Below are 20468 nucleotides of genomic sequence, written 5' to 3'. Positions count from 1 at the left end.
TGCTGAAAAATGTGATAACGTAGCAATCCCCGGAGCAGAGGCCACAGGTCACACGTTGCCTTTAACACCCTTTTGTAGCTGATCCTCCTTGCATCGCTAATTGCCCCTCGTATAATCCGAAAGGTAACAGAGAAACCCAGGCTAGCTTTGCATGTTCCCGTCAGTCAGACAACACAAAGAAATGTTCCTAGTGCTCCTGAAGTGCTCAGAAAAATAACCCAGGGAGATGTTTAAATGAATTATAAACCCCTTAGAGAACCTAAGCAGCAAAACCTTCCTGTACCTCTTCACATATCTTTAAATCATGAACACACATATGTTTTTTTAAAGGTACACTGACACACGATTGATCTTTCGTTATTCTTTACCTCACCCAAGTATGGTCAACATTTTCCATGGTAAGTAGCCCTTCCTGTTTTAAAGAACAAAGCTTGCATTTGATGCCGAGGATGAAATAGCATTTTCACGGCCTGGAAGAGCTGGGCAGAGCCCCTTTATTTTCCCATTGCTCCGCACCATAGATGGGTGGACCGACACACCGCCACTGCCCCGGGAGGACCGAAGTGGGAGATGTCACAGGCCAGGGAACCCTACTTCATCTCGGGGACTGGATGAAAAGCGGCCATGAGCCGCCACCGTGCAGAATTCCTGCCTCAGCTGCCTGCACTGCCCGCGGGCTTGGCACCCTGCTCCCTCTTAAACACTTTCTGCAGGGGGAGGGGGAGCGCGCACAAAGCCTCTGTAATTAGGCGTCATGTAGGAAGGACGAACTCCATCCCAAGCGAGGTGGAGGATTGCATCCCACCTCCGGATGGTGGGATTATTTTTTTTTTTTCTTAGGCAGGAGAAAGTAAGCAGGTGTGAGTATGGGGCCTACCTGTATTGGTTTTAATCAGCAACTTTAAGCAAACTCAGTGTTCTCATCAGAAAAGGGGAAAAATAAACAGCTGAGCACTGTGATTCATTTACACTTCAAATATACTTTGAGTTGGTTATTCCTCAATTAATCAAATAGCTGGTGTATCCCTAAAGTAGTATAAAGTGACACACTGTGTGAAATCAATTTTCCCTTCCAAAATCATTAAATTCAGTAGCCTGTGACTACATCCCTGCTAATTCTAGTACCGGTCCTTTCATCCTCCATTAACTTTGGCACGCCTAACAGGCTGTCAAAAATAATTTCCCAGAACGTAAATAATTCAGAAATTAAAAATTAATAAATAATAACAGAGAGCTACTGGGAGATAGACTGGGTCAATTAGTCAGCTCTGCATTCTGTTTCTTCGCAGCAGGGGGGCAGCCACATTCGTTACTAGAATCTTTCCTCCGATTCCTAGGTCTGATTTACGGCTCTTCATTACTGGATCCAGTCAGACACAATTACCTCCATCACTATCTCAGTTCCTAACTTCAAAGAAACACACATTTTCTTGTCTGCTTTTTTTCTCCTTGCAGCAGCCTCAGCTTGACGTCCCTGGAATTTCTTCCACGCGGACTAATTAATAAGACTTTGACTTATCATATTCACTTCTCTTCTTTGATGTCCTACCTTAGTCAATCATCCTATTTAATTAGAATTTCAATGATAACTTTACTTATCTCGTGGCTAGATGTAAATTAAAATAACGGGATTTTAATTCTGTTTCTTACGGGGTTATGACATTTCTGACAGAAAAAGTTTCAACCCAAATATGATGTTATGTACTTCCTATGCTAGGAGTGCATTCCACTAAATTGTTTTTCCCTTTGCTACAAAATAATTTTGCTTGTTTAACAAGCTCCACTGAAATGGAAATGAACTACAGTTTCTCATAACGTAATTTGCACAGGTCCGTGTTGAGGAAGGTTATGTTGATATAAATTAGTATAATAAGATTGTAACACATGCCGCATAGTTAACGAGGAAAGGGAACGGGATTTTTAAGAAAAAAATTAGCTCTGGAGAGACAGTGGACCATAGGACCTCTTCTTCTTTCTGCCCTTTCCGGCAGTTGCTGGTACTTTTCCAAGGTTTCTTGCTTCCTTCCCCATTTACAGACCTAATCCTGCTGCTTATATCCAAGCAGCACCTGAGGTTGGATTCTGCTTTCAATGAGACATTTCTAAAACACAGATCTATCCGCTGTTTGTAGAAATGGAATTGCGGCTGCGGCTTAACGGGAGCAGTATGTCCATCAGCTGTCGCTTTTTTTCCTCTCTGCCATACCCAGTATGTGCTTGCGCATAGGCTCGCTTTCCTTCCCATGCCTCAGAATTTGCCAGCCTAGGTCAAGTGACAGCAGTGAATACGAGTGAAAACAATCTCTCATTTTTTAATTGAAGCTTATGGTGCAGGGCAGCCCCAGAAGCATCCATGAAGAGGGGCTGATGGAGCAGCAGAGTCCTTTTGGGGCCTGAGAGATCCCTGGAAGTGAGATAGGAGGGCAGCAAAGTAAAGGGGGATGCTTTTCGGGGGTCCAGCCAGGCTTATCGAGCCTTAGGGCATTCTTGCTGTCTTTCTGACAGAACTTCCCATGTGACCAAGCGAACAGCTGTGCGCATAGAAAGAGACTTTCAGAAAAAAGAGAGTTAAGGAGAGGACCATGTGGAAAAGAAAGCAAGGATGGTCAACAAATCAAGAACTGGTCTTAAACTGGGAACAAACCGTTCTTCTGGTGCAGTAAACAGAACACGGTGACAAATTGCTGGCGGTGCAAAATGCATCGCATTACTAATCTTCCATCAGATATGATTATATTCCTAATCACCGCTAGTGGAAAAGGGATTTCCAGTTTTACACTGACAATAAGCAAATACACCCTGGAATCCAACCTCCAGTTTTCTCAAGGGAAAAAGCGCACATCCTCAGGCCCTATGCTTCCTAGGCAGAGAAAAAATGATTTCTATAGGATGCCACTGTTACTTTTCCACATCGATGGGTTGTGCGTTTGCTAATCCGTCCCCTCTGTTGTATTCAAGGAAAGAAGACAGTGTAGAAAGAGTTAATGAGACATGTCGGACATGGAAAATAACTGCTCCCAAAAGAGACGGTTCGGTCCTGTGAAGAGGTAGGAGTAGCAGAGAACATGAGAGAATCCCCTGACTAGCACTAATCTGTACAAAATGGGCTTAGTGAGCTCCTGCTTCAAATCTTATGCCTACATTAGATAGCGTTAAACCAGTTGTCATAAAGCTAACAGTTCTAGATGTTCTGGCGAGCTGTTTGCCTGACAGCCCTATTCCTCTTACAAAATAAACTGAAAATGTTTGAAAAACTAGGCCAGCGCATCAGCAGAAGCAAACTGCTGGAATTTAATTGACAGCTCCCAAAATTTACACCGGTTGACTTTAGAGCCCAAATTGGGTAAGTTCAAAAAAATATATCTTGTTCTTCAATAATAAAACAGTAACCTGTTGCACTGACAACATCTAAACTAAACTATTCCATTGTAATTTAATAGTGTTGTTCTTTAACAATTGGATTCTGTTACACTTTTATATTTAGGCATGATTATTTAATCTAATTTAATTGGCTTTCTTATTCCCCCCAGGGTTCTGGGCCTAGAAAGTTCATATTAAATACTCTAATTGCTCTGAAATTTACTTGTCGTCTGAAATATGCTCCTATTTTAAATATACCCTAAAATCTAGTTCATACATATTTTCTCTTCTTTCATGAATTAGAAAAAATCTGGTGTCCATAATTTGCACTTAAAAAGAGCCAATAATTAACGAAAATAATAATTATAGATTGAAAACAGGGAGGAGGCAGTACAATGAACAGGGAGTTACGAGCCTGTAAATAAGGCCAGGAGCACACATCAAAGCTTTCTGAGCACCCACCACACTCCAAAAGCAAAGCCCAAGCCGCTAACGATGGCAGCAGCAGCATCCTACATATTTAATGCACAGGTCCCTGGTTATCGCTCCAGAACATGGTTCAGGCCAGCGGAGCACGGGAGAGTTCAGGACTCGCAGCCACTGGGCCCAATCGTGCCCTCCTTGCCGGTGGCCATGTCCCATGGACGCCACGCGAAGACTTTGCCCGTACAAGTTCAGCATCAGTCGTGGCAGCGGCCACCACGTGTTCACAGGCACCACGAGAAGCCGGGGATGGACTTTGTGCGGCAGAGCAGGGCCACCACCAGCAGCAGAGGCTGGGGAGCAGAAGGGATGAAAACGTGTGCTTCAACACCTCTTGGTCTTGGATGTGTCGGTGCCAGGTGGTGGGGTGGGAGCAGGTTGCATTAGGGAGGCCGCAAATGGATAGCGGCCAGCTATCGGTGTAGCCAGCTGCTCATCAGCGTGCTCCTCAGCTTGTCAGGGACCTGTGTGCATGCGAGGGGAGCTGAAACAAACATCTGGGAGAAGAAACATAATCCAGCGGGGCTCCTGCTAGCTAGCGTTCCTCCTTTCGTTCCTACAAAAGCGGTACTTAATGCAATTGCAAGGGGCTGATAGGGGTCGTTTTTATGTGTTTATTTTTTAGTAACCAGAAATCCGGCACTACTGGACCGCTGTTTCTGGCAGTTGACAAGCCATCTTACGCTCCCTTAGCTCTTGCTGTTTCCTTTCTTTCCTTTTCTCAGGGGTCTACAGCTATTAAATACAAAAGTCAGAAAACACAACCCAGCTCTAAGGTGCTGAACATGCAGAGGGTGTATTAAGGGAACGATCGACTATCCATGTCCTGCTTCCCTTATGCTTTTCCTAGGTACCTATGGCTTGGAAATGGGATTTTGGGCCAGGTGGACTTTTGACGGGACCAGCAGAGGAAGTTTTATCTCTTCGTATTCCTGCCCGAGAACCCACCCTGGCGCCCGTGAGGAAAGCACATGCCGTGGTAAACGGGCAGGAGGAATTTCTTCCCGAGGGTCCCCGCGCAGCTGCCAGCGCAGCAAGGAGGCGTCAGGCCAGTGTCAGTACCTGCTGCCCTCCACAGAGCCCGGTTTCGGGATCAGCCTGTCAGACGGGCACAGGGGCCAGAAGGCGGCCACCGGGTGGTAGCATCTCGAGAGGAAGGGAGAGGCAAGGAGAGCACTCGGGTGCTCCAGGCGCGGTGTTCTTGAGGAACTTGAACACGGCGAAAAGAGGGAGGGTGCAAACCTCTCCCCACCGAGGCTGGCAGGAGAAGGGGTGGGGGACCCTGCAAGGGGCACCAGCCTTCTGCCCGGGTGAGTTTTGCCTGAGAGCACAGCTCTTTTCAACGGTTTCCACGGTGCTTTGGTGCGAAAAAGCATGTACGAGCGATTCGTAATTTAGAGCTTAGAACAGCAGACTGAGAAGGGCTTATGGGCCTACAACTGTGTAACTGCCATGATAAAGAACAAAATGTTCTTTCTGAGGTGTTCTAGAAAAATAAGCTTTTCAGTAAAACATACAAAAAATAAAAAAAAGTGTGGGGGGGGAAAGAGAGCATATGCGTAGGATCCGTGGCAAAAGTGAAGCATCTGCAGCAGAAAGGATGTTGTCGTGCTTTACCACATCTCTCTGGCTCCAGCACCTCCATCACCTTCACCACCTCCACCAAGCACCTCCAACACCTCCATCATCTCCATCACTTCCGCCACCACCACCACCTCCTCCACCCACCACCTCCATCGCGTCCGCTGGCCGCGGCCAGGGCTGCTCCCGCCGCTGAGCGGCGCCCTGCTCTGCCTCATCCATCCGTACAACATGGCGCCACGCCTGCACGCCCGCTCCCGTACAACATGGCGGTTCCCTTCCCCGCCGCGGCAGGGAGAGGCGTTATACCGCGCAGTCGCTGCTATTCCTTCCGGGTTCCAGCGCGCCACTATTTCAATGTTGACCCGTGCATATCGGCTTCCTCTTCCGGGTCCGGCGGCGCCAGGTATGGCGTTGGGAGGCTGAGGGCCGTCGGCGCCCATCCGCCCGCATCCGCGGCCCGGCGGGCGTTGGGGGGGTACCAGCGGGTCCGGGGGGGCTCCGGTGAGGGGCGGGCGGTGCTGCTGCCCGCGATGGGGCCGGTGGCGGGGGCAGAGCTGCGCGGCGGATAGGCCGGGCCTCCCCAGGCCTCCGCGGCGGAGCTCCCGGGCCGCAGCGAGCCGGTGCCCGCGGCTGCGGCGCTGTGCCCCGCATCTCTCCGGACCAGGCCCGAGGAGCGCCAGCCCCGGCGGCGGGGGGCTGCCCCGAGGGGCTCCGAAGGCGTCCGGCGGCACGCTGGGGCCTTGCGCCGCTGCAGGAGCGAGATGCTGGGTCTAGAGGAGGCTCCGGTTTGGGCCTAGAGCGTGACTAGTTCGGTTTGTCTTCAGATGAGATAGGAAGGAGAGTGCTGTGTTTGCTCCAGCTCGTTTTTTAGCCTTGCCAGTGACGCTGGTGGAAAACACGCAGTTGGTAAAGCTTTAAGAAATTTTCTAGGAGAGCATGACATCATACTGGTGAGACCAGGATGTTGAACTGCATTCAAGTTAGTTCGGATGAAACTTCATCGCACATCACTTTCACAGAATCACAGAATGGTAGGGTTTGGAGGGGACCTTCGGAGATCATCTAGTCCAACCCTCCTGCCAAAGCAGGTTCACCTACAGCAGGCTGGACAGGAATACGTTCCATCCACTGTCACAGGTTTTATTGGGTTTTTTTAACTGTAGTTGTGTTGGCTGTCATTGATGAGGAAGCGCTCTAATTTTCTTAAGGCTAATATAGAATCTGCAGCTGCTGATTCAGATCTAGCTTGGTGCTTTAGTGCAGGTGATGCTGTAATATGTGAGCTTCCATGTGGACACTGAGCCCTTTAACTACTGCTGCTTTGTTTTTGACTAATTTAGGTGTAAAAAATGGTTCAGCGCCTGACTTACCGCCGTAGGTTGTCCTACAACACAGCTTCCAACAAGACCAGACTGTAAGTAACACATAGTTTCTAAGAAAACCTAATTTTTGAGAAAGCTAAGTTTAAGTTTTGATTGTTGCATTAACAAAGTATTTTTTTGCTGCATTTAGGTCCCGAACACCCGGGAACAGGATTGTTTACCTTTACACCAAGAAAGTAGGGAAGGCACCAAAGTCGGCATGTGGTATATGCCCAGGAAGGCTTCGTGGTGTAAGTATTAGCCTTACTGGCATAACTTTTTTTTTACAGCAATGTGTTTTTTCAGTAAAAAGAGCCTTTTCAAGTAATATGCCTGTTTCTTGATGAAGTGTTGTTGGAATGACTTTCTTTTTTAAAATACTCCTATCTTAATGTTATAAACTTCAACTGGTAAAACAAGCTTTGAAAGCTTAACGAGTAAGTACTTTTTTAATGCCTGTGGTTCTCGTTGCTGTTATAACTGAACCTTCTTGTTCTGTAAGTTGTAACTGGATGAAATTTTTAGAGTTAAACTGAGGGGATTCTGTAGGTAGTAGGCTTTAAAAAAATTGCATAAGCCAAGTTTGACTTTTCGTTTTAGAAAAGAGGAATGAATGGTTTTAACATGGTATTTTTCTCCAAAATGTATTCTTGGTGTAATGCCATTGTGATGGAAATGCTTGAGTAATGCCTGTGAGCAGCTCCTACACTTGGGAAAACAATCTACGTTATGAACAATTTTTTAACGATGAATCTGTTGGTGAACCCCTGTGGTAGGATGAAAAAAAACAGCTTAGGAATGCTGAAGATGGCACATAAAACAAGCTGTGACTTCGCTTTTTTTCATTTTGAATAGTCAACTTCAGGTGGTGCTGCTTTTTTAAACCATTGAAGTGATTTATTTTTAATGTGGCTGTTAACCCAAAATTACTGTCTTAGGATACACTTCTCATTTTTGCTTTCTGTAGGTTCGTGCTGTGCGTCCTAAAGTTCTTATGAGGCTGTCAAAAACGAAGAAGCATGTTAGCAGAGCCTATGGTGGTTCCATGTGTGCTAAGTGTGTCCGTGACAGGTAAGCTTACAGAAAGCTAACTTTATTCTTGAGGTTACTTCATCTGAGATTTTTGCATCTCGCTGTTCTCATAATGTGGGCCAAAATTTTGAAGACTCTTGTCCGACATTGGTGTATTAAAGTTGAGGGGGCATATTAGCAATGATGTGTGCGATTTTTGCCCCTAGGATTTGAGTTAGTTGCTGCACGTGGAGCTCCTTTGTAAAGAGTTTATGTTCTTCATGATTTCTTACTGCAGTGTTGCTTTGGTGCTAAACAGCCTGCTCATTCTGGATTTTTATTTTATATAATATATATGATACTCTCTTTATATATAAAATATATATACTATACTCTCTCTGTATAATATACATGATACTATATCCCCATAGTAAAGGTTTTTCTTATTCTGTGTTACGCAAAGATACTAGTGTAAGATCAGTTGAGCTTTTGGCTTCTTTGTGGTGTTTTGGGATTCAAAGATATTACTTGGTTGCATGGTAAGCATCTTTACATGGTTAAGCTTTAAGGTGGCCTTTGATGGGCCTCACTGAATTCAGTTTTATTGGGTAAGAACTTGTCGTGGTTAACCCCAGCCGTCAGCCAGGACCACACAGCCGTTCACTCATTCTTCTCCACTCCCAGTGGGATAGAGGAGGAGATTCAGAAGAAAAGGAAACTTTATGGGTTGAGATAAAGAAAGTTTGAAAGAATAGTGATGAAAGAGAAGATAATAATAATGATTAAAAAATACACAAAATAAGCGATGCAATACAGTTGCTCACTACCTGGTGATTGATTGCCCAGACCGTCCTTAGCAGGTATTGCGGATCCCTGCCCCCTGGCCATCCCCCACTTATATACTGGGCATGGCATCTGTAGTATGGAGTATTCCTTTGGCCAGCTTGTCCTGTCTATGCTCCCTCTCGGCTTCTATGGGAAGCTGAAAAAGTCCTTAATATAAGCATTACTTAGCAACAGCTAAAACAATATGTGTTATCAACATTATTCTCATACTAAACCCAAAACACAGCAGCTACTAGGAAGAAAATTAACTCTATCCCAGCTGAAGCCAGGACACAACTGTACATCCTATACTTCCTTGTCAATTTTGAGGAAAAAATGCATATTGCAAAGAATGTCATCTCTATGAATGCTAATCAAAGCAGAGCTCCAGGGTCAGCAGTCTAATGCCAGATTTTTCATCTGTAGTGCAAATCTTCCTAGCATTTTCTTTGTTTGTTTGTTTGTGTGAGTTCTAGGCTCAATCACATTAGGTGCCACCGAAGAGAGTGCAGATCCGTAGCATAACTTCTATTTGTTAAAAGTGGATTTTTGTCTTGAGTGTTTTCCCAAACACTTTGAGTTTGATAGGTCATTTTTAATACATGAGTATGCCTTATTCTGCCCAAATCAAAAAACACAGTCACCTCGTTCTCTAATTAGCAGGTTTTCTCCTGCATCTGTTTAGTCATCTTTGGTGTAGGTTTTGTGTACTGCGACAGCAGCCATATATACTAAATGCATATGGAATGGCATTGTAATGTTTTAAGGTGGAAGAGCGTGTGGTGTATTTGTGCTTTTAACTCGAATCATCAAACAGGCTGTTGATGTGAGTACCATAACTTAGGTCCATCTGTATGGTGGCCCTACATGTCTTTCAGAAATAATCATACTTAGGCGTGACTTGACCTCCCAGGGTTTTCTCTGTTAAAATGCAAAGAAGCTTTAATCCTGAGAGGGAAACTGCTCTTGCTTTGGTAGCTCGACTCGCATAAAGTTTTCTGTAGTTCTAAGGAAGGAAGCTGAGCGCGACTGGTCATACCAGTTCTGACTTTAAGAACAGCTAAATTAGTTTGCCAGTGAGGAGTTTTGCTTTTTGCCTCTGAAGTTAGTACTTCCTCGAGTGTTCAGCCATCCGGTATTACCTTGCTTGCCTACAAGCCGCTTGCCTTAAATTTGCAGGAATGGTAGGCCTTCTTCCCCCAAACTTCTACGTTGTCATTAGTACAGTAGTGACATTCTACAGTGCCACTGTTCCCATCTTTTGATGCTGGTATCAATGGTTTCCCTTTTTATGCAATTGTGGAACTAACACCACATGTGCAATGAATGTTGGAGACGGCAAAACTAGTTGTAACTTCGTCTTATTTTTGTGGTTTTGTTTAAGTGGATGCATATTGTAAAGTTCTTGTTTTTCCTTTCCAGGATCAAACGAGCTTTTCTTATTGAGGAGCAGAAGATCGTTGTGAAAGTGTTGAAGGCACAAGCACAGAGCCAGAAGTCAAAGTGAATCTATTTGTAGTTGCAGCCCAATAAATGAAAGCTCCACTTTTCCTGTGTCCTGTCATTCCACGAGTTGGTCAAAGCTGGTAGGAGCTGCTTCTCAAAGCTTGTATGATGCAGAATTGGGTTTTGGTGCTATAAAACCCATGGGTCAGGATGCTGTGTTCTGTGCTGCTGGCAGACAGGGAGATCAAGCAGGGGGAAGGAGGTCCAGTTAAACAGGACTTTCTCACAGTCCTGTAGAGAGGTTGGAGTAACTTCAAGCAGTGCAATTTTTTTTTTTTTTCATAGCAACAGCTGGGTATGATGTCATCAGAGGACTTTGCTCCGAAGAAAGTTAGGAATCTGAACAAAGAAAAAGAAAGGGAGACTGACTAAAGACTGGAAGAGAGATTGTCAGGCGAAGAGGTGAGGTAGTATGGGCCTAAGGTAGTTTGTGCTGCAGTTATTGTTACTCGAATCTGAAGGTGGAGGGGAACTGACTTCTTGAAGCCAGTGCTGTATCCACCAGATGGTCACGTACTGCTACATCTGGATCTCCTGGAAGAAAGCCGCAGCTGTTGTATTCTGTTTGTTGTTGGGTGCTTCCTGGATCAGCAGTGGGAGGTACGATACAAGCAGAACTCTGGGGACCAGGTGGGATAGATCTTCCGTGGCTTCCAGAATTAGGTTTTAGAGAAGCAATTTATGCCTCTGGTATTGAAGCAAAGTTATGTTGGATCTTTATCAGTGAGGCTGTAATAGTAATGTAAAAAGCAATTGTAAAAGGTAGAAAATGGGCTTGTTTTGCTTCTTTGCTTCATTCTGTTGTGTAGAGAGAACTGTAAATGTGCCTCCAGCACTGCCCAGGAGTGCTTTAACGCACTTGGGGTAATTCTTGCATTACCTGTGGGAGCAGTGATGTTCTTCACCCTCACCTCTGAATTTTTGGAACTTTGTGTGACAAGAAGTGGGTATATGTTGTGACCAATAACAGATCTTTGGGATTTTTAAATAACTTTTTTTCCCCCCCAAAAATAGTGAGCTCAACCACTGGAATAAGGAAGGGAGGGGAAATAATTAGTGGGCGTGCAGCCTCACTGGGAGCAGCAAGGGTGCCGTTTGAAGAGGTTTCTGAGATGACCTGTGGAGTCTGCTCAGGCTGCGGGTCAGAGAGATATTCATTCCTCCACCTGGCTGTCCACTCTCTGTTCACACACACCGTGTCCAGCTCTGAAGCTTGTCAGGCTGTGCAGTCAGCCAAGACACATCACAGAAAACTGAGTTGGTGGAAAAACCTGCCCTTTTGGTGTTGGTGAGCTGGTCCCTTGGGTCAGCTGCCTGCTAACTCCTAGCGGTGGCGTTGGTGCCTCCTGGGTTCAATGACAGGAGATGGCGGTGGTCTGGGATAACTGACTTAACGCTGTGCTTGGTGAAAGGAGCTGCACCTCCCCAAGAATTTACAGTGCCCCAAGCCATTAAAATAATCTCGAAAGGGATAAACATAGCAGCTAACTCATCTAGCTTTAAGTATGAAGCATTTCTTTCTCCTCAGCGTTGTTATGCTAAAGCTTGTTCCCAAGGCTGTAGCTAATTACAGGAGGTTCTAAGACTAATGTTAGTACCCTGACAGTTTTAGGTGCTGTTACTATAGTTAGTTTACAAGGTTAAAATTTTATTAGTTGTTGCTTTACTGTGCTAGTGCAAACTTCAGGACATTGGCATGCTGGAAAAACGATTTTAAAGCAGGAGCAGAAAGTAGGGCAGGCGTGTCTAACCTGCCCCAAAATGCTCTTGTTTTATGTTAAAACCTCTGAGATTAGAATTTTTCTCGGGTCTTTTGGAGAGGAGGTGAGGTGGAGGGAGAATAACGTTGGAATAATTAGGAGAAACGTCATCTGCTGACTGGGAGATTTCACTGGGAGGGAGGCTTTTCCAAAAGGGAGCGCTAAGGCTGAAAACGGCTAATTACAGTGACATGATTGCACTGAAAGGCAGCTGAGGTATGAGTTAGAAGTATCACAAGCGAAGTGTCACTATAATAGGACCCTTAATTTTTTTTCTTTTTTTTTTAACAGCTTTGGAAAACTGTTCTCAGAGCAGGTTGTGGAGGGTGGGACCCCCATGGGTGCCTGGGGGAGGCACACACCTTTGCCTGGGGCATGTGCGTTTAAACATCCTCAGGTAACCTGCTGCAAGGGGTTGGTATTGAAGCGGTTTTTCCTCCCTCTGGCCGGTGTTAAATTTAATTCTGCCTGCTGAAAGGCATCAGTCTTCCGGTTTGTTTTTTTTTGGTGGTGGTTTGTTTTTTTTTTTTTTTTTATGGACCTGTTGCTTCCCTTCAGCTAGCGCTCTCATTCAGCCCCTGCCCGTCGGGTGCCTTTTCTTGAAGGGTGAGGCCTTCTCCGGATTTTTTCCTTTCCCACGGGCCCGTCTCTCCCCAGCCCGGCCCTCCCAAGCGCACACGCGGGACGTGGGTTTTCCTTCCCCCACTGCCCCCTACCCCGCCGCAGCTCTCGGGGCCGCTTCGCCGCAAAGAGCGCTCCCGCCCCTTGGCGGCGGCTGCGGGGCGGGCGCTGCACCTGCCCGCGGGGCGTATTCCGTAAGGAAGGCCGGTGGCGAGCGCTCCTGTACCCACAGGGGCACACGCGTGTCCGCGGCCGCCAGCCCGGCCGGGGGCGGCCACGTGGCTGCCCGCCCTTGGGGGCGTGGCCCGCGCCCCTGGCCCCGCCCCAAGCGCCTCGCCGTTACCCAGCACCGACACGTCAGGCCTGATGGGTCCTGGCAGGTGAGTAATAGGGATAGATCGTCCAGCGGCGTGCGGTCTGCGTTTCTAGACGTGTTTTGCGCAGAAAAAAAACTTTTGCTTTATTTTGGTCATTTCCGCCTGGGAATAACTTTTGTGTCCTTCGTTAGGTTGGGTTTTTAAAAAGTTTGTTTATTTGTCTCTGTCAGGACGTAGCAGCCAATTTCCGTTTCCGCCTTCGTGTCCGGTGTGGGCGGGCGGCTGCGGCGGGGCGAGACGGGCAGGGCAGGGAGCAGGGCCGTCGCGGCTCTCTGTGGGCCGCACCGCCGCCATGGAGACGCTGTACCGCCTGCCCTTCGCCGTGCTTGAGTGCCCCAACATCAAGCTGAAGCGACCCAGCTGGGTGCACATGCCCTCGGCCATGACCGTGTACGCGCTGGTGGTGGTGTCCTACTTCCTCATCACCGGAGGTGAGGCCGGGGCGGGCGGTGAGGGAGAGAGAGATCCCGCTTAGGGACTGTCCCGCTCTCTGGAGTGCGTTGCTGGCCCCTGCCCCGGGTAGCGGAGCTACAGCTGCCGCCGGCCCCGTGTCCGGCTCCAAATCGGTCATAAAACACGAACCTCGGGCAACCCCGAGCGTCCGCGCCATGTTAGGGTAGTTCTCGCCGGTTGCTGACACGAGTGGAAGGTGATGTGCTCGCTTTTGTCCCCACAGGGATTATCTACGACGTGATCGTGGAACCTCCCAGCGTGGGGTCGATGACAGACGAACACGGACATCAGCGGCCGGTGGCCTTCTTGGCATACAGGTAGGAGCAGGGCTCTGCCCCCACCCGCGAGGCGCTACGAGTGCCTAACCACAAGTGAATAAACCTGCCTGGCAGAGCTGTGCATCTGGTCTTCTTTGAGCTGTCTGTGCAAGGCAGGATCTGTTCTATACCAGTCCTGGGTGTGCAAGTATTTGGGGGGGAGGAGGGGAAGCAGCATTGAAATAGGTAGAAATAGAAGAAGAACAGTCCTTTTAAGCTTTTAAAAATAAACAGTTTGGTGAGAAGGAAGTTTTGAGCTGGCAATACTTCTCTTTCTTCCAAACCTTTGCTATTAAAGTTGAGGTTTATCGTAGATGCGGACACATTTGGTTATATTTCATAGCAGCATACATGTTTGTGAAACCTTCAGTTTTAAACTCTAGTGTAATCGGGACTCTTGTGTCTGAGAGTGGGAAGCACAGTTACAAATGTGTAACAACAGTGTCGTCTTTGAGTCTTTTGCTTCTGTTGCTGAAAATAAGTTAGAAATTGCTTAGTAACAAATTGGTCCGAAGAGGGTTAAATCTACATTCGTAACTGTGGTTTTTTTTATGTGCGTGGAAACAAATTTTTGTTAAATACCGAAAGAGTTCTTTGAATCTGTGAGGTCTGTGACCTGCCTCATGTACAGATTTTGACTTGGACTAGATGTAGTATATGTCTTGGACTGGCTTGGATTGTTGCAATGTAGATGAATCGGGCTACTGCAGGGAGTTGATAGCACTCAAGTACAAGTCAGTGAAAACGTGAAAGAAGATGAAATTAATTGTTTTCAGGGTGTGAAGCAATAATTATAATCTTAATTTCTGTATTAGCATCCACAGTAGTTTCATCCATGACAATTTTATGAGGTTGTTGGTATTGCTAATTACAAGGATAGGAAAATGGTTCAGTGATTGTGGGAAGCAGAAGACTTGTGATCCAGGTGCAATATTCTTTTTCCGTTTCGGTTTCCCCTCTCTCCATCTGAGCTCTGTAAGAAGGAAATCCATCCGTGGGGACTGACAGAGAGCTGGGGCACTTTGAGGCTGGGTCCTCACAATCAATGTGTGCAGGCTCAGTGAGCCGGAAGCAAAACATACTGCAGGCAAGAACCACTTTTGCTGTGTGCTGGAACCAGCAGATGTGCTTTGTGTGCTGACGTAGTGCTTTGAGGGGGATTAGTACTGAGATGAGGATTCAGGCACTGCTGTGCCTAAATGTCAGGTTGGAAGAAGACTTGGAAAGCTCTTTGGCCCAGGGGTCGTGGGTGAAACCAGGTGCTACTTTGGATTAGATATTTCTGAAAACTGGTGATCTTGCGTGGTAGCCAGTAGTATACACTATTGTGTATAAAACCATTAGTATGCATGGCTGGTCACCTTGCAAACTATCAGTCCCAGACATAAATTACATATTAAAGCCTTGATGTAATTTCATAACGTCAGTTTTCATACCTAGTTTTTGTTCAAAAGCCAGCCATCAAAATGAATCATCCTGTGTATTTGTACAGCTAAAGAAGGTTGAGTAGGTGGAGTTTGAAATGTGTAAATAATTTCTTTAATCTTTTTCTGACTTGTCTTCCCTTCACCCTTTTTCTTATCTTTTTTTTTTCTTTAGAGTAAATGGGCAATATATTATGGAAGGGCTCGCATCCAGCTTCCTCTTCACAATGGGCGGCCTAGGCTTCATAATTCTGGATCGATCCAATGCACCAAATATCCCCAAGCTGAATAGGTTTCTTTTGCTTTTTATTGGATTTGTCAGCGTCCTTTTGAGCTTCTTCATGGCCAGAGTTTTCATGAGGATGAAATTACCGTAAGTGATTTAATGCTCTTTCAGCTTTTCTTCTCTCCTGTGGCTCGTGTGTGCCTATGTTAAATTTAAGAGTAACAGAAAATACAATGAGGTATGCTAAAGATCTGCAGCTTGGCTATAAGTTGCTTTTTTCAACTCTCTGTTGCAACAAGCTACCTTGAATGAGGGGTGTGATGCTTTTGGGGCCAGCTCCCATAAGATTGTGCTGGGGTTCAAAAAAGGTGACAGTTCCCGGTACGTCAGAAGACATGATCAGTGAATCTGACTTAAAATAAATTTTGAAGTAGACTGAGTATGTACTGGTCAGGTAAAAGTAGTTACAAGCTAGGGCTTTGAGGAAAAATCAAATGTCAAAGAACTGGAAGAAAGGTAAATGAGTTCTTTACACTGACAGCGTACGTGAGAGATCTTAACTATAAGAGCTGATGACAGCAGTAGAGTGTTCAGGAACATCTATAGCAGTCCTAAAGTAAAGATGATGTCTCAGGTTTTTTTTTGTTGCTCAAAAACTGAATGTCACATTGAAGCATACAATATATGTGATGTTTTAATACATCTATATTCTCTATGTTTTCTGGCTTCATTGGTACACGTGTCCTAACAATTCTCTTTCTTAAACTTGTAAAAGAAACGGGGCTTCAGAGAAACAGAAGAGGAAAAAGAGGCCAGAGTTGTGTTGAGTGCCAGAAAATGTTGGGTTGTACTGCGTATCTTAACACTGGTAGTTTGTGAAAGGGTACAAATAAAGAGCCTTTCACAGAATGTAACCTGGGTTTCAGAAATTCAAAACAATTACCGAAGCTGGATTGAGAACAGGCGAATCCATTTTCAGTGTTCATTGAAGAAAATCAACTAAGGAGTGTGTACTTAAGCTGGCCTGTTTGTACCTTGGGCAGGATTTATTGTTTTAAATATTTTGTTTTAAGACTACATCCTTGAATTTTGAGGAGTGCTGCCTTTGTTTGCTAACCTTTTTTCTAACTTTTTTTTTATGTAGGGGCTACTTGATGGGTTAGGACCTCTTATGATGTATGAAAGCCCAAGTAGAATTTACCCCTCTTCAGGAAGTGTTTAAGAAGCAGCAGCAAGAAACAAATCCTGTAGTCACCATCCACAGGAGACCTGGCCATGAGAAACAACTGGGGAAAGAGTGCTTTCTCTGCAAACAAACTCTCATTACCAATGGCTGATCTGTAATTTTGAATGTTTTATCATTTCTGTTTTAGAGCTTTTGAAAAGAGCAAGTTACCTAGCTGGGTTTTTCTTTTATATCCCAACTCAGTATGAAATAGAGAACCTGTCTTTAGTTCTACCTGAAATGAGTATTAGCCACTGGCTTGACAGTTCTTTGTTGCAGGTCTGTCTCCTCTTTCCCATGTGGGACAATTATATGTGTGAATCGGAGAAGAAACACCTGAAATGTCTCTTTCCAGGCTATAATTAGAAAATTGGTAACTTTGGATGCTTTACAGTCAAAATACGACGTGTCTGAAATTATTTCAAAGGCACCTTTTGCCTTCATATTAATGACTCTATGTGAGCAAATCCAGACATGCACTGGGAAAGGCAAACTGTATGAATGTGCATTTCTTTCTGAAAAAGTGTACGAAAGGAGCCAAATAAAAATTATTTTCTACAAAATTATTTTAATTCTATGCAGTTTCTGTAGCTTTTTCTTGTGTGTGTGGCCTGTTCTACATCCAGGCTTGAGATGCCATACTGTGAGCACATAATTTCAGCTTTATTTTTCACTATTGGATAATGACTTTTTTATTATTTTTTTTTAAGTATCAGGGACAAGAAATCTCATATTTTCCGTGAAATCGTACTGTATCCAAACGACATACTGTTATCAGTAGCCAAGAAAACTTACTTCTGAAGCTGCTGCTTTTTTGTGTTTGAGGCAAGGCTCCAACTTTGTCTTCATTTTAAAAGATTGAATGTTACTATCATGTTTCATTGAAATAATGTATTATATTCTGGGAGATGGAAGGATCCCTCCATATCTCCAGAAATGTCTTTTGCAAGCCATATGTGTTTGAAGCACTATTTTCAACTGTATAATAACTGTCAGTGAGCAATGTTGTTTTTTCTGTAATTGTGAAGTAAGTATTACTGTTCACCTACTTAATCAAATTTCTGAGCTAGCTGTTAATGCTGTTAATCGTCTGCCCTCAGGATGTGTCACTTCCACCCCCTCATTCTTATATACAATATGACTTCTGCATTTGCTCATGTTATATGTTTGTCATTAAGATTTAAGGTAACTTAAGCTGTTTTATGAGGCTCATAACTGCAAAGTTTCCAGTCTTTTCAAAGCGGTTATCTTTTGGTTGCTCTGGTTTTGGTGGGACATATGCTTACGCTCAACGGGGAGTATTGATATGACGTAAGTCAATAACTCTATGTAAGTCAACTTTTTAATGCAGCTGAGAGGGAAGTCAAACCAGAAAGTCACTTCGCTAATTGAGATTCCTCCGTCCCAGTACTTGTCCCACTGCAGTTCAGCCTCCAAGTTTGCAGCTGATTCTAAATCAGTGTGCTCTTAAACAGTGGTTTTAATGTCACAGTTGAATGCCTGTGTTCTGTGAAATGCATTTGATTATAATTGCATGCTAGGTGACATAATTTGGAACAAATAAAGCACACTTGTGAGGTAGAAGATAGTTTTGGGAGAGTAAAACTAAGATGATGACTCTGCAACAAACAAGGTTAAATTATCCCTTATGTCTCTTTGGTCACAGGCTACGAACTAGATCTGGTATGATCCTCTGCCAAAGCATGAGGCACAGAGAGAATCAGGAAAAGGAATGCAGAGCAGAAGACAGACCACAGAAATGAGGAGTGTGCTAGGTAGGAAGATCTGAGAATGCAAAACTGGAGACTGGTTCATTTTGGATGTGGGTTGGAGGCTTCTTGGTCACCGAAGGAAAAAATTTCTACTGAGCACTGTCAGATTGCAAAGAAGAGGTATTGCTATGTGTTATAGGAATCCCGTTTCGGTTCAGAAAAGGCTGGTATTTTCTGTAAACGTATGCTGTTCTTCATATGTAACAGCAGGTGGCCTCTCTCTGCTGTAGGGGTTTAGGATAGTAATAGGAATTTTTCAGTGTCTAACTAGTGACAATATCTATCTGTGTTTGGTGCTCACATCTTCTAGGGTGAACTTTGCTAGATTGTGGGGTGGGAAATCAAAACCAAAATTGAAACATTGTGATAAAGGTAAAGCAGAGCTTATAGGAAAGCATCTTTCCACGATTAAAAACAGAAGTTTGGTCTACTTCCACGTGCAACAAAAGAGAGTCAGGCTGAGGTGCAGAGGTCTTGATTTTCTGGCTCTCTTGCTGGAGAAAATACTGAATCCATGACTCCCTTGTAGGCTTCAGTACAATCTCTGAGTGATGATGCCTAGTCAATATAGTCAGGAAGAGATATATAACCTGTGTAGCTTTTGAAAGTGAATATATACATATATGAACTGGATTTAACTTCATTCACCACACTGGGTTTTTTTACCCAGTGAAGCATACACCTGTCCAAGCCATGAGCAGCCAGTTTCTTCGGGAGAATGCTGTGGGAAACAGTGTTAAAGGCTTTACTGAAGTCTAGGTAGACAACATCCACAGCCTTTCCCTCATGCACTGAGCAGGTCACCTTGTCATAGAAGATCAGGTTAGTCAAGCAGGACTTGCCTTTCATAAACCCATGCTGACTGGGCCTGATTGCCTGGTTGTCCTGTGCGTGCCACATAATGGCACACAAGAGGATCTGCTCTACCACCTTCCCCAGCACTGAGGTCAGACTGACAGGCCTGTAGTTTCCCAGATCCTCCTTCTGGTCCTTCTTGTAGATGGGTGTCACATTTGCTAACTTCCAGTCAACTGGGACCTCCCCAGTTAGCCAGGACTGCTGATAAATGGTGGAAGTGGCTTGACAAGACCTTCCGCCAGCTCCCTCGGTATCCTTGGGTGGATCCCATCTGGCCCTGTAGACTTGTGTGTGTCCAAGTCACTTACCATTTCCCCTTGGATTATGGGGGCTTCATTCTGCTCCCCATCCCTGTCTTCCAGCTCAGGGGGCTGGGTACCCAGAGAACAACTGGTCTGACTATTACAGACTGAGGCAAAGAAGGCATTAAGTCCCTCAGCCTTTTCCTCAGCCTTTGTCACTATGTTTCTACCGGGACCAAAAAAGGATAGAGATTCTCCTTAGCCCTCCTTTTGTTGTTAATGTATTTATAGAAACATTTTTTATCGTCTTTTATGACAGTAGCCAAATTAAGTCCTAGTTGGGCTTTGGCCCTTCTGATTTTCTCCCTGCATAACCTCACAACATCTTTGTAGTCTTGAGTTTCCTGCCCTTTCTTCCAAGGGTCATAAACTCTCCTTTTTTTCCTGAGTTCCAACCAAAACTCTCTGTTCAGCCAGGCCAGTCTTCTCTGCCAGCTCATCTTTCGGCACATAGGGACAGCCTGCTTGTGTGCTTTTCCTTCTTGAAGAATGTCTTCCTGGACTCCTTTGCACTTCAGGACTGCCTCCCAAGGGATTCTGTCAACCGATCTCCTGAGGAGGCCAAAGTCTACCCTCTAGAAGCCCGAGGTGGCAGTTCTGCTAAACACCCTCCTTGCTTCTCCAAGAATCAAGACGTGTTTGGAAGATCTGTGTCACTGAGACAATTTTTGGAGGGAGGGGGACACTTCAGCCATTTTGAGGAAATACTGATATTTGAGGAAATACTCTTGCTGGTAAAGAAAGATCAGTGTGGCATTAGACTGCCATTAGACATTCTTGCTAATTTACAGCATTCTATTTCTAAATATCTTGTACTTAATAGAATTTTGCTTAGGAGGCTGAAAGTGCTTCAGTTAACTACTTGCAAAGCTGGATACTTCTTCACAGAATACTGCTTGATGTGGTTACTATAATCTGCCTATTTCCAGTTCCAGTTGTTTATTTTATATGTGTAAATATATGTTCTTCATCTATGAATTAGGAAGCACTAGATATTAGACTT

General features: G+C 45.0%; 2 protein-coding genes across 6 annotated transcripts in view; both read left to right on the top strand.

The window, feature by feature from the left end:
- RPL34 (ribosomal protein L34) overlaps positions 1 to 10173 on the top strand; it is a 121663-nt gene extending 111490 nt beyond the window's left edge. The window contains exons 1-5 of one of the 5 annotated variants that reach the window (XM_074589391.1): positions 5782 to 5830; positions 6768 to 6841; positions 6940 to 7039; positions 7756 to 7859; positions 10047 to 10173. In XM_074589391.1, coding sequence (XP_074445492.1) covers positions 6777 to 6841; positions 6940 to 7039; positions 7756 to 7859; positions 10047 to 10131 — 354 coding nt within the window. In that variant the 5' untranslated portion in view covers positions 5782 to 5830; positions 6768 to 6776 and the 3' untranslated portion in view covers positions 10132 to 10173. Of the gene's footprint in view, positions 1 to 5781; positions 6565 to 6767; positions 6842 to 6939; positions 7040 to 7755; positions 7860 to 10046 lie in introns of those variants that run through there. The other 4 variants (XM_074589392.1, XM_074589394.1, XM_074589393.1 and 1 more) reach the window with 4 other exon arrangements.
- A 2697-nt stretch (positions 10174 to 12870) lies between these two features.
- Positions 12871 to 17110, top strand: OSTC (oligosaccharyltransferase complex non-catalytic subunit). Its single transcript, XM_074589390.1, has 5 exons — positions 12871 to 12891; positions 13059 to 13319; positions 13565 to 13658; positions 15258 to 15455; positions 16453 to 17110. Exons 2-5 carry the CDS (start codon positions 13181 to 13183, stop codon positions 16469 to 16471), a joined length of 450 nt encoding a protein of 149 aa, XP_074445491.1. The 5' UTR covers positions 12871 to 12891; positions 13059 to 13180; the 3' UTR covers positions 16472 to 17110.
- Positions 17111 to 20468: the final 3358 nt, after the last annotated feature.

Source organism: Larus michahellis, chromosome 5 (genome assembly GCF_964199755.1).
Source record: "Larus michahellis chromosome 5, bLarMic1.1, whole genome shotgun sequence".
NCBI lineage: Eukaryota > Metazoa > Chordata > Aves > Charadriiformes > Laridae > Larus > Larus michahellis.
Note: the sequence above shows the minus strand (reverse complement) of the source record. Positions and strands in the feature narration are given on the sequence as shown.

Excerpts from the sequence above, each read along its gene's own strand:
- OSTC (XM_074589390.1), top strand. The coding sequence starts at position 13,181 with ATGGAGACGCTGTACCGCCTGCCCTTCGCCGTGCTTGAGTGCCCCAAC. Across the intron at positions 13,320-13,564 it reads CTACTTCCTCATCACCGGAG|GGATTATCTACGACGTGATC; the intron begins GTGAGGCCGGGG and ends TTGTCCCCACAG. Across the intron at positions 13,659-15,257 it reads GTGGCCTTCTTGGCATACAG|AGTAAATGGGCAATATATTA; the intron begins GTAGGAGCAGGG and ends TTTTTTCTTTAG.